The sequence below is a fragment of the Coffea arabica genome, chromosome 1c (assembly GCF_036785885.1).
Source record: "Coffea arabica cultivar ET-39 chromosome 1c, Coffea Arabica ET-39 HiFi, whole genome shotgun sequence".
NCBI classification, from domain to species: Eukaryota; Viridiplantae; Streptophyta; class Magnoliopsida; order Gentianales; family Rubiaceae; genus Coffea; species Coffea arabica.
The window spans coordinates 6,325,859-6,341,647 of NC_092310.1; the positions used below are offsets into that span (position 1 = coordinate 6,325,859).

Here is a 15,789-nt window from a genome sequence, read left to right on the forward strand (position 1 = left end):
TGTTTTTAGTTTTTTTTTTTTTTTTGGATACGATAGATTTTATTCTACACTTCTATTCTATACTGAGGGGAACTGGCGAAATTTTTCCAGAAAAGTCTATATTGTTTAGAATGCAGGCTAGGGATCAACACCCAAGTAGAGATTTAAAATCTCTCCTTGGTAGCCAACTATTTTAGAAGTAGTTGGTTTTTCCTAGAAAAGTCTGAATTTTTTAGAATGTAGACCAAGAAATTTGATCTTTTGACCTAAATTATGCTGTTGTTTTAGTTTGAATACCAAGATTTGAGCATTTTTTTTTTTAAAAAAATTAATCCGTTGAAGTCTAGAATTTCTTTCAGCCAATGGTGTTGATGAATAAACCAGAAAGCTCGTTCTATTGGATTAATCTTCATACTAATGATCCTAACATTAACGATTTCACGACTTTTAGTTTTCGAGAAGTATTATACTCCTTATAATGCAACTAATAAGCAAGTTTTATATGAACGTTTACATTGTCCGTTTAGAATGGGCCTGGCTTTCACATGCGTTAATTTAGTATAGGCAAGGAATCGGCTAGGTTATAAGAATAAAGCCACTGATTGATTAACCACAAACGCAACAGGCAGAGGAGGAATTGAAGTAGTATTTCATTGACAAATTAATTTTCCTCAACTACAGGTATGAGACTTTAAGTCCTTAAATAGAAAAACTATTAAAATTCTAAATATGTCACCATCTAGGCCATCAACTCTTGGACCAATGATTCGTCCTACTCCTAGTCCCCCATTGCACAAGAGATATTATGAACGTCAATCGCAACAAAAAGGACATGATTTGTCACCTCCACAGCATGTAACATTTTCTCGACGAATATTCTTAACAGCACTAAGAAGGTATTAGAGTAAATGTAACGTATAACACAACATAGTCAACTATGTATAAACTAAGAATTGACAATATTAAGGGATAATTTCACAAATCTCCCTTGAGGTTTTTAACAATTACAAAGAACTTCTCTCACGTTTTAAAAATTACATATACCTACCATAACTTTTACTGTTTAGTAACAACATAGGTCTAACAAGATAGATTTTTTCACAAAATTCCTAAATTGTCCTCTTGTATAGAACTAAGAAAGAAAAATATAGTATATTCAATCATTTTCTTCCATACTTTGCACAAATTAACAAGTCTAATCCCTAATAACCATTCAAATATAAGTTCTAAAACTAAGTAATCATGCAAAAGATCCCAAATTGCATCTGCGATATCAATACTTGTCACGCAAAAAAAAAAAAAACACACACACACACACACACACACAAATCCCATTGACAACCAATTTTATACCCCAAAATTAAATATCAATGCTTAAATAGCTTTTCAATATAAGTTAATCTGACATAGAACCACCATTACAACCCTCCTATGGCCTTAAAAATATTAATATCTCAAAAGGAGAAAATAAATTCTACCTCTACAATAAAATCATAATAAAAAATTTCTAATCTAATGAAAGAAATCCTTATATAATTATTGATATTTTATAAAAAATTTTCTAGACAACAAATAAAATATGACAAATTTCACATCTTAGTTCCTCTTCCTATTTCAATCATCAATTTCATTATTTATTTCTCTATTACAATGAGTCTCTTCATTTCCTTCTAGTTTGACACATAATTTTGCTCCCTCTGTTGATTTTGTAATTTCAATTTGCTAATATCCACAAAACTGAAAATAACAAAATGGGGTTATGTTAACTAGAAAAGAAAGGAGCGAAAATAGACAAGAGGCAGAAAAATAGATTTTTTCTGGGTTTTTTAAATTTAATTCTACCAAGTGGAGGACATTATAGATATTTTAGAATGCTGATGGAGGTAAGTGTAATTTTTTAAATTCAAGGGGAGTCGGGTGAAGTTGTCAGATGCCTCAAGGGAGGTTTCTGAAATTATCCCCAATATTAAAGTTTCTTTTATTAGTAGGTTTTAATGGACACTACAATGTATGAAATGAAGATTTCAAAATGTGAATTGCAACTTTTATGTCATGAATTTAAGACTTACTTGTGAACAGAACTCTTAATTTATGTGTGTGTGTGCAATCAGTCCAATAATATTAGGAAAAAAAATTTGATGGTCTCACTTTATCGCTTGATTGTGTATCTTGAGTTAATGGTTTGGTTACACATAAAATTTTCCATGATCATATAATATGTGACATGTAACTAAGACTTTTTCTATACATCTTAGTCAAGGTAACTAGAATTATCTTGAAGAATGATGATTGACCAATTCGCAAACAAGTAATGTTGTGTAGGTGAAAAGGCGGCAGTTGAAACGGTTTAAATCAAATCATAAAACATTTGCATGGCCTGCAAATAATAAAGTTCATTAAGGACATAGAACCCAGAAAGCAATGTTTGATTTAGTAACTTTCAGATTTGTCATTTTCTCTCTGTCATTCTCCTCAATCGCTCCCTGCATTGGTGCCTGTTGTAGCCATTCTTCACCTTTCTTGCTGAATCTTTTAACTGATACCATTTATTTGTTTGTATTTTCTTCTATTCTGATTTAAATATAATTATATCAGAATGTCAACAATCCATTAACAAATCCAATGTGTTGTCTCTTGCACGCCCAGTACCCCAATTGTCATCCGGTTATAGAGTATTTGAAGAACTTTTCAAAAGCATTTAGTCTTTGCTTCAATTTTCTTGTCATGTCTTTCATTAAAAAATCAACTCAAGTGAAAATAAATAGCTTTGTTACACTATCCAAGGAAATCTTTGTGGGCTTCTTGCTATTTCAGTTGCATGAACATTTTTCAAGAAAGCAGCTATAGGGTATGTGGATTTTTCTTGATATATCATCTGTGCTTGATGGTTTATGTATAGTTTGGTGCTCAGTTGTTATTTTTACTAGTTATGCAAACTACAAATGAATTGACTGTCTAGTAAGTGTTCTTGGTCAATTTGGTATTATTATGGATTACCCAGACAAAAATAGTTGTTTCGTCATTCTGGAATATGGATATTTTTGCCAGATTGTTTGTTCAGGTGTTCTCTGGAAAACGGGTAGTTTATTTGCAGAAGAAAATGTATGGATGTGAGGAATATCTGGCTATGCTGTTGATTAGACAGATTGAAGCATTTAAGATCAGTGTGTATTTTAGAGCCTTTAGGGGGCAAATCCTAGAAAGAATGAGAAGAAACGTATTAGTTGGGCGGATAACTGGATTCATACGTATCTGCTGATGTATTAGCTTGAAGGTTCAAACAGGTAAGACTGATATAGTCTTTTGAATTTTTGGAGTTTTGGTTGGAAAAATGGGTAAAAATGGTATTAATATGGTAATTTTACCTAATTATAGGTCTGAAGCTTTTGATGTTTTCATGCATATGGTATAAATGTTTTGAAACTGTAGACAACTTGTGTGTGAATTTGATCTTTATTGTTCAAATTTCCTTGAGTAGATGATTGAGATTCTGATCTTTATTGATCTTCATTTTGCGGGGATTCCTGGAATTTCTCTTCCTTGTCTTTCTTGGATGCGATTCTTTTTCTGTTTTTCTGGGAACATGCTAAGAATTATGATGTTTATCAGTGTTTGTTTTCCTGAATTAGGCTCTGCTTCTGAGGTTGTCATCAATTCAAGTGACATGGCAACGTCATTGGAGGAGCTTTTGGCAGAAGAAGGGTTTAGGAGGCACAAAGCAAAGATGATGCCCCGAGCATCCTTTGGATTAGAAGCGATAGGTATGCCATTTTACCCACTCGATGATCGGCACAAGCCTGGTCCTTCAGGTGTAAGAAAGACACAGAGAACAAGATCGGATATACCTCGTTATCATTTCAGAGGTGAATTTCTAGCAGATGACGAACTTGGTGATCAGAAGTCAAGAGACATTCATGTTAGACAGGATAAAGGATCGAAGAAGGGAAAGGGGCCGAAACATGAAAGAAGGGGCTCTCAAGAGCTAAGGCATGTTAAGAAATTCAGCAATGGCTCAAGTGATGATTTGCCTGGCTCTGAAATCAGTAGTACTGCACGGAGTAATGAGATAATTGAGGTCGGAGGGATTAGGAAATATGATGATATACATTCAAATGACGTTTACAGCCCTGAGGAAAGGGATAAAAAGTATGGAGCCAGAAGTGAGAAAATGGAGAGCCCCAGACAGATTATAGAGAAGAATAAAAGAGTAGATAAGAAAAAAGGACACAATTCTAACAAAACTTCAACTGTTCATAAGAGCCTCAATGAGACTTCTCGGAAAAGCAGAAAAAAATCCGAGACATCCTCTGGCAGATCGAATAGAAGTTCACAACAGAGCAAAAGCTTGGAAGACAGTAAAAGCCGAAGGAAGCCTGATATTGAGCAGAGTATAGCTACTCCTGCACTTGATGTAGCAGCAGTCCAGGCTTTGATTTCTATCTTGAATGGTTATGTCAAATGCTTTATAAGAGACGAGGATTTCAGGGCCTTGCATCGTCAACGTAGCTTTGCCTCCGTAGACACTATTGGACAGCTAGAAGGCTTTCAAACAGAAGGCAAAGTTATAGCAAATCTTGAAGAAGCTATTGAAACAGTTGAAAGAGCTGCTGAGGAGCGCGCAACTGCAAAAGCGTTGAAAAAGGCCTCGTTGCAACTCAGTGTTATTGCAGGTTTGAATTCAAATGACTTAAAAGATGGCTTTACGTCTGGAATCCCTAACAACGAGCTATCTGCTTGTGCTCATTTCTACCTTAGTGTAGTGTATAAGCTACAGAAGAAAGATAGGATAGCAGCAAAACATCTTCTTCAAGTGTTTGTTGATTCACCCTTCCAGGCACGAAATGTTCTTTTGCCTGATCTGTGGGAACACATATTTCTCCCTCATCTTTCAGAGTTGAAAGTTTGGTACGGCAATGAAGCTAATTTTCTGCTCAATTCACCAACTAAGACGAGGAAACTTAAGCTGCTTGAGAAAGTATATAATGAAATTTTGGATTCAGGCACTTACCAGTTTGCAGTTTATTACAAAGATTGGCTAACTGAGGGAGTTGAAGCTCCTCTGCTTCCTTCAATCCAGATACCATCTATACCTTTTCATTTGGTTGAGAAGGCAGACCTTGACAATCAGTCTCCTGATGCTAGTAGTCCAGCTAGTACTTTCTTACCTCAAACAATGGTCAGTAAGACGCTATATGACTCAGTGTTCAGGCATTCAGTTAAGCCAGCACCTGAAGTGGCTGGTTGTGAGGAAGAAAGTTTTGATATCAGTGCACGAAGCTCACATGATGCTGCTGTTGAAGAGAACTCCCCTTCTGAAATTGTCAAACGCACAGTTCGAGATGATGCAGCCTCATACCTGGTAAGTGATTTTTGCCAAAGTAGTTTTCTTGCAAGCTTTGAGGAGCTGTTGTTCATTAGTAAAATGCTCCAATCAGACCTAATTCGTTGTAAGATTTTAGAGGCTTTGGGAGTGCTCTATTTCATTATTAGTTCTATTAGGATTTTGACCTACATTTCTGACCTGAAATCAACTTTTCAAATCACATTGTTTCCCTCATAAAGTATAAGAAGAAGAGAAAAGAAAGAACAAACCAGGTTGGCTATGTACATTTATTTTACCAACGCTTCTTGGTGCATTGGAAAAGAGATTAAGTTTTGTAAATCTTTTGAATTTGTAGATAGTTCAGTGGTGGTACTAATTAGTATTAGCTAAGTGTCGTCATTTTTACAGTTGTTTGTTATACCGGTTGTGTATTAAACTGCATAAAATTAGTAGTTCTTCAACCTTCAGCTGTCTGAAGATGGAGATTGATAGGCCACCTGATAAGATGATCCAAATTACTTTAGTTGGTCATTGGATGTTGCCAGCGGCGTTAAGGCTTTGCTTTCTGGCAATGTGTTTCATGTTCAACTGCATTTTTCTTCTATTCTGGTTGACTTGTACTGAAGGATTCTCTACAAACTTGCAGAATGGTGCATTAAGAGTCGTGGGAGCTCATAGATGGGGCAGGGATAATTCTTCAGAAAGACATCCTAATGAGGAAGTTGGCAGCCACGACATCAACCTAAAAACTTCAAAGAGTGTGCATATATGTACTACACCACCAGCTCATAATTACAATCAATTGATAGTCAGTACAGTAGCGAAAGCAGTTTTTGAACAGCAACAGGCTGAGAATCCTATTAATGCTGTTGGTGCTGGTACTTTTTTGACATACAACAAAGATGTTCTGCATTCTGATTTCTTGGTAATTTGCTGTATGCTAAAGTGCCTTATCGTTTGAGTGTCAATGTACTAAATTTGTTTTAATAATCTCATCTCTTTGTGCAGCTGACTAATTCAGGGTCTGCTGTTGAAGGTGGGGAATGAAAGACCTTTAAAGTGGTTTTCTATTTGAAATTTGAATGCCGCTCTAATAAGTTACATGCTATAGTGCAGGATTAGAGGAAAACTGTGGATATTTCATTGGAGGGACTTCTTTCTTAAGCATTCCCCAGGACTTTATTTGCCCTTTGACAGAGATGTTATTTGACGAACCTGTAACCCTAGAGACTGGACAAACGTTTGAGAGGTCAGCCATTATAGATTGGTTTGGAAAAGGCAATACAACTTGTCCAGTAACTGGGAAAATATTGGAATATCGAGCTGTACCTCTGACAAACTTCATTTTAAAGCGTGTTATTGTTAATTGGAAGAAAGAGCATAGCAGGAATCTCCTAGATTTGGCCTCTCAAATAGGTGAAAGTGTGGAGTCAAAAGATGAAATTGCCGTATTCATACTGGAGCAGCTTGTTGCTGCTTCCAGCCAAGAGGACGGAATAAGAAGTACAAAACAACTTATATCTCTTGGAGGCTTGCAGTTCCTCATCCGAAGGTTTCAGTGTGGTGACCTCGAGGAGAGGACACGTGTCTCAGCATTGCTGTTAATTTGCATTCTAGCAGACCCTGATTACAGAAATCATGTAGCTAGAAACATTGACAAATTATCTTTGCTTGAGCTACTTCACTCCAGACAGCTGAAGTCAAAAAGAAATGCCGTATCATTGCTAACTCAATTAATTTGCCTGAACAGGTATGTGATAGATGAAGAAGTCTTGACATTTTGTGTGATTTTGGTAAATCTGGTCCACAAGGTAAAATTATGGCATAAATAACTCCAGTTGAGATAGGATAGAATTTTGGGGGTAATACATAATCAGTCAAGAAGGAATTCCACTTAGAAATAAAACACAATGCTTTAACAAGTTATATGCAATTGTTGCTAAAATAGGTCGTATATATGGATACAAAACTGCTGTTCTTTACATTCCAACAACCAAGAGTGTCTGTCTGTTGTTCCTGTTTGTGCATCTCCTTGGATACTTATACATTGTTTACTGGTTATTCTAAGTAACAAGGCACATCAGAAATGGTTATACTGAACATAAAGCCTGAATTTTCCAAGGACTTAGAGCACTTGAAAATTTTTCAGAGATGGTAAACCATTCAGTTGATTTGACCGGAAAGATACAACTTGGCATTAAATTTTCTCAACTCCAGCAGATGAAACTTGTGGTTTTTCTTTTTGAATTTTTGTTTGTATAATTTAGGAACCACTGTGGAGACATGCATTTAAAAGTTTCCATAACAGTAGGTTAACCAAAGACAAGGATAAACTATACACAACGTCATTTCCGTTCCAAGATTAAAAATGATAGGAACAAAGTATACCAACTCTTTCAATTCATCTTTTGTCCATGCAGTACAGGCACAAAAGGGGACTGTTATAAACAACTTTCTTTTTTTTTCCCAGCAAGGACATAATCGTATGTGTTTTACAGGGCAAGGGAGGTATGCTTTAGTTTCTTAGCTTGTTGATATCATAATTTTGTATGTTTCATTCGCTCTGTAATGGTTGAAAAGATCAGGTCCCCTGGGGCGTTGGCTTGATGCTTGGCTATGATCTAAATGTTTTTTCTGGAACTTGAATTTAATGTTAAGATTTGCTCAATATATGCTTAACTTCACAATGAGGCTGGCTCCAACTAATGTGGGTAAATAATCACATCACTCATGTCAGTGTCTTCTCATTCCAGGGTTTACAATGCATGCTGAAATGATTCCTCCTTTGTTTGGTCTCATTCTTGTACATGAAACTTTCCTTTCTCAATTCATCAATCATGAATATTTGAAGTTGATATGTCAAAATGGAAAGAGAACCGAAAATTATATTTAGATGATTATCTTTTTCAGATGCCCTAGATCTCTGCACAAGAAACTGGCAAGGCAAAGTTTAACAAAATTCTTGTTCAAGTCAAAATTATTGCCACATGAACTTATTTGCTGTTTTTGTTGCAGCACTCCATGATGTTTTTAATGATTATTTTTGAACAATAAAATTTCAGGAGGAAAGATGCAAAGTGTTTCTTAGAGGGCTTACAGAAGGAAGAGACAAAGGACGCTTTGCATGTTTTGCTAGTGTATCTCCAAAGTTGTCTATTTGAAGAAAGACCTCTTGTTGCAGTGCTGCTCTTACACTTGGATCTTATGGTAAGTCCGTGTAATAAATTTGCGTCAGGAGGTTCTATCAGATCCAATTTCTCATTGTACATTGAACATGCAGTTATTAAAGCATTTAATGATCTATGAAGTAAAGTATCACAGCTACATTTTCCTGAATCTACAACTTTACTGCATGTGTTCAAGTGATATTCTATGAGTCATTACTAACATCTTTGGGAGTTAAAGTTCTGTTGATTAGATGGTAAATATAATACCAATATAATTCTGCACTTAGTCTGTGTAAGATCTAAAAGTCTGATAACTCATCCACCCGTGTAAGATCTAAAACAGTCTGATAACTCATCCACCCGCACAAAAGTTACGCTGTCAGATGATAGGAAATTGTAAGAACGAATGACTGAAATTAAATGGTAGTACTCAAAGTCTGCATTGATCAATACAAAAAATATATACCACTCTTGTCCTAAATTAGCTGCCAAAAGGGACTTTAAGATAGGATGAATAGAAAGGGCATCTTGTGATCTGCTTAGGCTCTTAAATAATTCTTTCTTCATGGATTTAGCAGACAACAGAAAACTCAATTAATTCAGTCATCTGAAACTAATTTGCTGTACATTGTGCTCAGGAGTCTAGACAAATATGCTACAAAAAGTCATGTATGCTTTACTAAGTGAGGAGGTTATTCAATAACTGGTATTTTTTGGTCAGAGGCTTAAAATCGTCAGTTTTAGTTCTCTAAATCAGGATGGAAATTTTCACGTGCACCCTGAATTGCATGAAAATTGTATGTATTGCTAAAAATAATAACGATTGAACATGGAAGTATAAGATGTCTTTTCTGCTTGTCTTTCTCTAGGATTACATTCGACCGTATATTTTATTTTGAAAGGAAATGAGTTTGTTGCATTCCCTTTAGCTATTTACCATGTACTTGCTGTATTAAGGAAAATATAAGCTTCAATGGTCTGCAGTTTTGGTCAACATTGAGGGACTTAATACAGTTATTAAGCTTTACTTACATTTTGATTTTCTAAAAGATTCATAGGTCGTAATTAATAATTGCACTTACATAGCTTCTTCACTGTATGGAACCCCAATGGGATAGAAGACTCTTCTTATGTTTTATTGTAATTGTCTGAAGGCATAAACAAGTATTTGCAGTGCTTTTCAGTTGAAACTGAAGGTTCATATCTACCTGCAGGTAGAACCTCAAGAATATAGTGCATACAGAGAGGAGGCTGTGGATGCCATTACAGTGGCCCTTGAAAGCAGCTTGACTGATGAAAAGGTTCGAATGAAGTGTTGTAGAGCACTCCTTATCTTGGGAGGACACTTTTCGTTTGGTGGGAAGGTCATGACAGAGGATTGGATACTTAAGCAAGCTGGATTTCTCGATGGACCAGTGTATGATTCTCCTGACAATGAAAACAATATACTTGTTGATGAAAGTATTATGATGGTATGTTGGTCTATCGCTGTATATTTATCCCTTATTTTCTTCCTCTACCGTCTTATATCCTAACAGAAGCTTAGAAATAGCAAAGATAAGCTTCTTGTTTACATTGGTGTTCTGTCTATCCATTGAGTATAGTCTCTTTGGAGTGAAGTTTCCACATTTAAGCTTGCAACATGTGATAATACACTCGTTTGCTTATTTCTTTTTGGAGGTGCCTTAAAAAGTATAGAAATTTGGCATTTTTGGAACAAATTGCGGAGAACATCAAGTATCTCTTTATAATTAATCTGCTTAGTTTTGTGTCTTCTTGTATGATTTTTAAGTCAACCACAGTTTCAACAAATTTTACTTATTTCAAAGTGCTACACCTTTTTGATTGATTGGGATGATGATTTTGACCTTTGATACTTTCCTTCTCTTTATCATCCATCTTGATGTCTTGCCTCCTACTGCCATCACTGTTAAGCAGAATAGAATGAAGAATGGGGAAGTTGACCACTATTGTTTGCTAGAATAATTGTTAGCAAATTTCGTTGTATTGCAAAGTAACAATAACCCTCCTTGAAATTAAATCAGCAGATGGAGGATGCTGATGAAGAAAAATCCCGGGAGAAATGGTTGATGAATTTGTCAGCTTCACTTCTTGGAGATGGGCACAAATCCTTTTTGGCAGCTACAGCCAGGTGTTTAGTTTCTGAAAACTCTGATCTGGTGAGAGTGTGTCTGACCACAGTGGCATGGTTGAGCTCAGCTCTTGTTTCATTATCTGAAGCTGAGTTTCAGCTATCTGCCTTTTCTGCTCTCATCACTGGGCTTAAAGGTTGCCTCGAGAATGAGCTGGTTGAGCACAAGATTCTTGCTTCTATGTCTCTGCTTAATTTCAGCAAGTTTCCAGGTCAGTTTTCTTGTACAGAAAGTTCTTATCAGTAATATAGCTGCACAAAAATAGTTTTGAGAAAGATTTTTCTGTTTTGACTAATATAGCCTTGGATCCTTCATGGATTTATTGGATTTCTTTATATCTCTATATTAAAATCCAAAAAGTTGAATAAGGTACACGGAAGCTTGCTTGATACAGACGTGACACGTGAAGCACCTGTAACAAGTAACTTCCCTGATAGATTCACGAGTTTAGTTTTCTACAAGAGTGTTTTAAATACTTCTCCAAGTTACTTTCCTTTTTGTAGTAATCTTGATGACATTCATGGCAGAAAATGTTTGAGAGACAACACCTTCAATAGATAAGCCCTGCTTGCTTTTTACTATTACTTTTTTATTATTCTGATAATCTTTGCAATAAGCATTACTATTTAATCTCATTTCTTGGAGTTAGAACTTCTTGGATTTGATCTCTAGTTGAAAATCGCATGCTACAAGTACCAAGTATGCATGTATCTGAACTTCGTAATATCTCTTATTAATATGGTTCATGTTTTTGGGTTCCAGAATGCAGGCTTTTATTGATGACAATGGCTGAGGACATTGCTGCTTCTCTTCAAAGCCTCACAGAAGTAACATGGACAGCAAAAGAACTGTATTCTAAGATTTGCACCTACTGATTTAAAGAATTAGACTCACTGCAGGCAAGAACTACCGCTTAAGATGAGCTGTTCTGCTTTGTACAGTTAGAGAACATGTTGCAGATGAAACTTATTGCAGATGCATCTTTTGCATTGTTGTTTGTTCAGTTAGGAAATGCAGCATGATGCGCTGTTTTAGACCTTTTAGAGAAGAATGCTATCCTTACTTCTCCTTGTCTTGTTTCTTTTTGTCCGAGTTGGGGGAGAAAAGGGTAGAGGACTAAAAATAAGATACAATCAGATCCATTCTCAGCTGCCCTTCGAGAAGTTCGGCACGGTGTCATTGAAGATTGTTTGGAGGAAATTTGTGAATATGTAGTACATTTTCGGAGGCAATGAACTCTTACAGACAACTTTGAATGTGTATTATAGCCTGTACATGATGCAATTTTCGGTGTATCAGATTCTTTTGGGCACAAATTTTCTTGCTTCTTTTCTTCCCTAATGCCTTTGTGGTTTGACTGCATATATTTCTGTGAATTAGCTGTTGTCTAGGACTTGAAGATGAAACTACTACGATTCAATTGTTTAGGGAATGGAAGCGGAAAGAGCTAAAGATTAGATAACCTGATCAGAAAAATTTTTCTGCATTATACAGTAAGTCGTAGTCTTCCCATGTGTTAATTTGTAAACTCTCGGATAAAGAAAATGTATCAATGCTCCAATTTGCCCATTCATTTTTTTGTTTCATGTGCTATGTGAGGTCCTTCTAGGCCTTCCAAGACAAAAATCTTCAAATTTTTATTTCTTCTGTACATTGTTCTTTTGGGGATAAGAAAGGAAGTAATATGGACAATAGCCAATAAATTAAGAAAAATAAACCATCCTGTGCAGGCCATTGAAGAAATTTATACAAATCAGAGCCAAAAGAATAACTTTATACTTGCTTACCTGGATGGGGTCGATGGGCGATCAAGAAGGCTCATGGCTTAGGTAGGTGGCCTCCATTGCGCCTTGGAGGGGCGCCTGCCAACATCATAATTTGTTGCAGTGGGAGCCTGCGTTCGCGCGGTTCCTGCCCGATCCTCATGATACAAATCTTTATGAACAATTTATTTTCTGTTGAACAGTTTCTGAGAGTCTGAGATATATTTTTTGTTAAAAGGAAATTACCAGATAATTTATTGATCCTATGTCTCTTTAACTCAAGATGTCAAGCGTTTATACTCAGACATCAATCAGAAAACTCAGTCTAATGCTAGGATAAATCCATAGAAGTTCAGTTTTGTCCGAGTTTGTGTAGGTAGACAACGATATTTCATGTTTTGAATTTTACGGCCTAAAATTTTTGAATACACCGATAACATATGCAATATCACCGTCGCACATTTAGTATATACACCACCGCCGTTAGATTCATGTTACATTTAGTATATATATCATCGTCATTAGATTCATAGCACATTTGCAAAAGTTGAATCTCATTTCCTGTAACAAATGCATAAAGCTCAAGCTCTAAGTTTGAACTTGGCTCAAATATGTGGAGCTCAAATTAGCATATTTACTCGGTTACAAAATAAAACTTTACTTTTCAACCTATTTATTGTAGTCAAGCTTTGTTTGGATATGTTAACAGCTCTAGTTGTGATGCGTAGTAACACATTTTCATGCTTTAATTCTTAATTTGCTATACCAATTTAGACCATCAATTATGTCAGTAATTGAAAATTAGCCATTCCTTTGATTCCTATTCTGTACAGAACAATATATAGTCTTTGTAAAACGATACTTAAGTTATTGGATTTTTCCAGAGTGGTTAATTTTTTCTTTCCTTTCCATTTTATTTTTGGTGGAACAGTGTCTTTCATCTTTTTTTCCCCCGAAAGATATTGAGATTTCATTAAAACAAGAGGCACCAGATAACTACAAAAACTCCCTCAAACTTAACTTGTTCCTATGAAGGCAAACACCCTATTAATCAATGAAAGTTTCGAGAGACTCTTTTTCTTCTTGATTTTTCTTTAATTTGTTCATTTTAGTAGAAAATTTTGTTGTGGACCAAAGCTTAAGAAAAACTTGCCCTAAATCCTCAAAGTACACATTGCTGAATTTGTTGCAATTTACATTTTCAAAATATCATTATAGCTCTTGATTTTTGAGAACAAGGAAACCAAGTCAAGAAGTATCTATTTAATTTGTAACAGTTTTGTTGAGATCAACTGTTTTTAGTAGTTTTCTTATTTTAGGAATTGGTATATTGATTACTATTTAATGCGTAGTTTAATTTATTTACTAAGGTGCGTTTGATAAAATTGAAATCTAAAATCTGAACTCTAATACTTGAAATCTAAATCAATTAATTTATTGAATTGTAATTACTAAAATTCTAACATTTGAGCACATTTTGTATTAAATGATAAATGAATAGTTTATCACTTAATTTTTGGAGTAAGTTTTACTTACATAGCTCAGATCCACTTAATTAATTAAGATTTGTTCTATTTTTTATTATCAAATACGTCTAAACATGTTAAGATCTGAATTAATTAAGTTTAAATGATAAATTAAGTTATCAAACAGAATCTGAGTCTAGCAGGCTACATATACAACACTTCTTGGAATATTTTTCTTAGAGTCTAATAGGGTCTTCGATTTTATATTATTTTAGATGTTTACATTATTACGAATTGTTTAATCTCTCTCCAAAGATAACTTTGGTTGATTGTTTCCTCTCAATTCTACGAACCTATTACAACACCAAAAATTTATTTCTACAATGTCCAAGCAAATTCATCCAACTCAGCTAGCAATAATAATCAGGGCAACTACAAAAAGAACTTCTGGCGACAAAAAATAGAAATACCATATTTACTTATTAAAAAATGGCTACAAAACTAAAAAAGATTAAAAAAAATCCACCATATCAAATTGCAATATTATTTATTTATTCATTTGTTTTTTTATTGCGGGTTGGAGTCTTTTTTTACTATAGGGGAAGATCTCGCAATTTGATAGGAAACACCATAAAACCGAATCCCAATAGGCAAAGACGACTGAGCTATAATCAAACATGCTCGTTCCCAAGTTCCCACATCGAAGAAACAAATAGGCAAGGCGGCTCGAGTACTCCTATAAAATGTTGTGGTTTGACAACGTAAAACATACTTACCTGGACGAGGTCGATGGGCGATCAGGAAGGCTCATGGCTTAGGTTGGTGACCTCCATTGCACTTGGGAGGGGTGCCTGCCTATGGTCTCCCTAAGTGGGAGAGCCAACGTCATAATTTGTGGCAGTGGGGGCCTGCGTTCGCGCGGCCCCTGCCCATCTCTAGTTGTTAAATCTTATCTGGTTTTGGTCTTATTCCTCTTTGGTTCCACAGCAATGAAAGTCTGAAACTTTTGTTTTTGTTGTAGAAAGGTATGATATAGTCTCAAGTTGTTTGATATAAATTGTTCCTTGGAATCACCAAAAGATGCTTCTTGAATTCTCTATGTTTGCTTGCTTAGTTTCAGCCAGATTTCTTGCAGATAAATTGGTCAAAAAACTTGTGTGAACAGAGCACAAGTTGCAAAGCAAGTTGTAGAGCCACAATTGGGGATCTGAGGTCGGATCGCTCAAAATACCTCTCGGATCTCATTTTTCTTCATTTTTATCTTCACTACACATTAGGATCCGAGGCTTGTAACATGGGGATCCGAGCTCGGATCCTCCCCTCGGATGTAGCCTTCTGATTACAAAAGTTTATCCGAGGTCGGGTTTAGTACAGATCTGAACTCGGATTTACTTACTCTATTTTTTATCCACCTTTAACTGATATTTTCTTGATGATAGAGGCTGAACTAACTCTTGTGTAAAACATGAAAGTTGTAACTCTTTGAGTTAACTTTCCAATGCGTCAAAAATCATCCCATTTAGAGCTCTGTGGACAGAGAAATGACCAAATTACCCTAGATCGGTCAGAACTCTATTTTGAGCTTTCGACAATAAAAATGTACTTCTGTATTTCAACATTTTGACAAGGAAACCGACTGAACGGGACTTCGATGTCTTCATACCAAATGTAAATCTGTCTCTTAGCTTCAAGATGGCTTAAGAATCACCTCCATCTAATATTTGTAACTCAAGATATAACCGAAATACTATAAGGTGTCAAAGCTATGAAACTTGATTCCTTAGAACTTGATTGCATTTCATCTTTTACACTTCATATTCTCTTTTTATCACTTCAAATAATCATCAATCATCCAAGTATTTTCTCAACTCACTCCATTTGATGATTGAATCATTAAACCTATAAAAACATAAAATTTTCACCATTAAAATCCATAGA

The 15,789-nt window shown here is 35.4% G+C and overlaps 1 protein-coding gene, 1 long non-coding RNA gene, 1 other non-coding gene and 1 pseudogene across 6 annotated transcripts; 3 read left to right on the forward strand and 1 right to left on the reverse strand.

Moving 5' to 3' along the window:
• Positions 1–2,375: 2,375 nt before the first annotated feature.
• LOC113736816 (putative E3 ubiquitin-protein ligase LIN-1) lies at positions 2,376–11,948 on the forward strand. 4 transcript variants are annotated; one of them, XM_072053418.1, is made up of 9 exons: positions 2,376–2,827; positions 3,609–5,338; positions 5,949–6,227; positions 6,311–6,338; positions 6,419–7,052; positions 8,365–8,509; positions 9,684–9,941; positions 10,515–10,833; positions 11,126–11,948. In XM_072053418.1, the coding sequence occupies exons 2-9, from the start codon at positions 3,644–3,646 to the stop codon at positions 11,158–11,160; spliced, it is 3,393 nt and encodes a 1,130-aa protein (XP_071909519.1). In that variant the 5' UTR covers positions 2,376–2,827; positions 3,609–3,643; the 3' UTR covers positions 11,161–11,948. The 4 variants fall into 4 exon arrangements, with proteins under 4 accessions (XP_071909519.1, XP_071909421.1, XP_071909481.1 ...); XM_072053320.1 differs by having other exon boundaries at positions 11,385–11,948; XM_072053380.1 differs by having other exon boundaries at positions 10,518–10,833; positions 11,385–11,948.
• LOC140008619 (uncharacterized) lies at positions 10,415–13,847 on the reverse strand. Its single transcript, XR_011816116.1, has 2 exons — positions 12,410–13,847; positions 10,415–10,808 (listed from the first exon to the last, which is right to left on the reverse strand). It is a non-coding gene; the product is annotated as an uncharacterized lncRNA (long non-coding RNA).
• On the forward strand, positions 12,402–12,537 carry LOC113687361 (U1 spliceosomal RNA; annotated as a pseudogene).
• A 772-nt stretch (positions 13,848–14,619) lies between the features above and the next one.
• Positions 14,620–14,780, forward strand: LOC113687312 (U1 spliceosomal RNA). The gene has a single exon (XR_003447738.2). It is a non-coding gene; the product is annotated as a U1 spliceosomal RNA (small nuclear RNA).
• Positions 14,781–15,789: the final 1,009 nt, after the last annotated feature.

Coding starts and splice junctions, on each gene's coding strand:
- LOC113736816 (XM_072053320.1), top strand. CDS start 3,644: ATGGCAACGTCATTGGAGGAGCTTTTGGCAGAAGAAGGGTTTAGGAGG. Junction 9,942..10,514: donor TTGATGAAAGTATTATGATG/GTATGTTGGTCT, acceptor AAATTAAATCAG/CAGATGGAGGATGCTGATGA. Junction 10,834..11,384: donor TAATTTCAGCAAGTTTCCAG/GTCAGTTTTCTT, acceptor TTTGGGTTCCAG/AATGCAGGCTTTTATTGATG.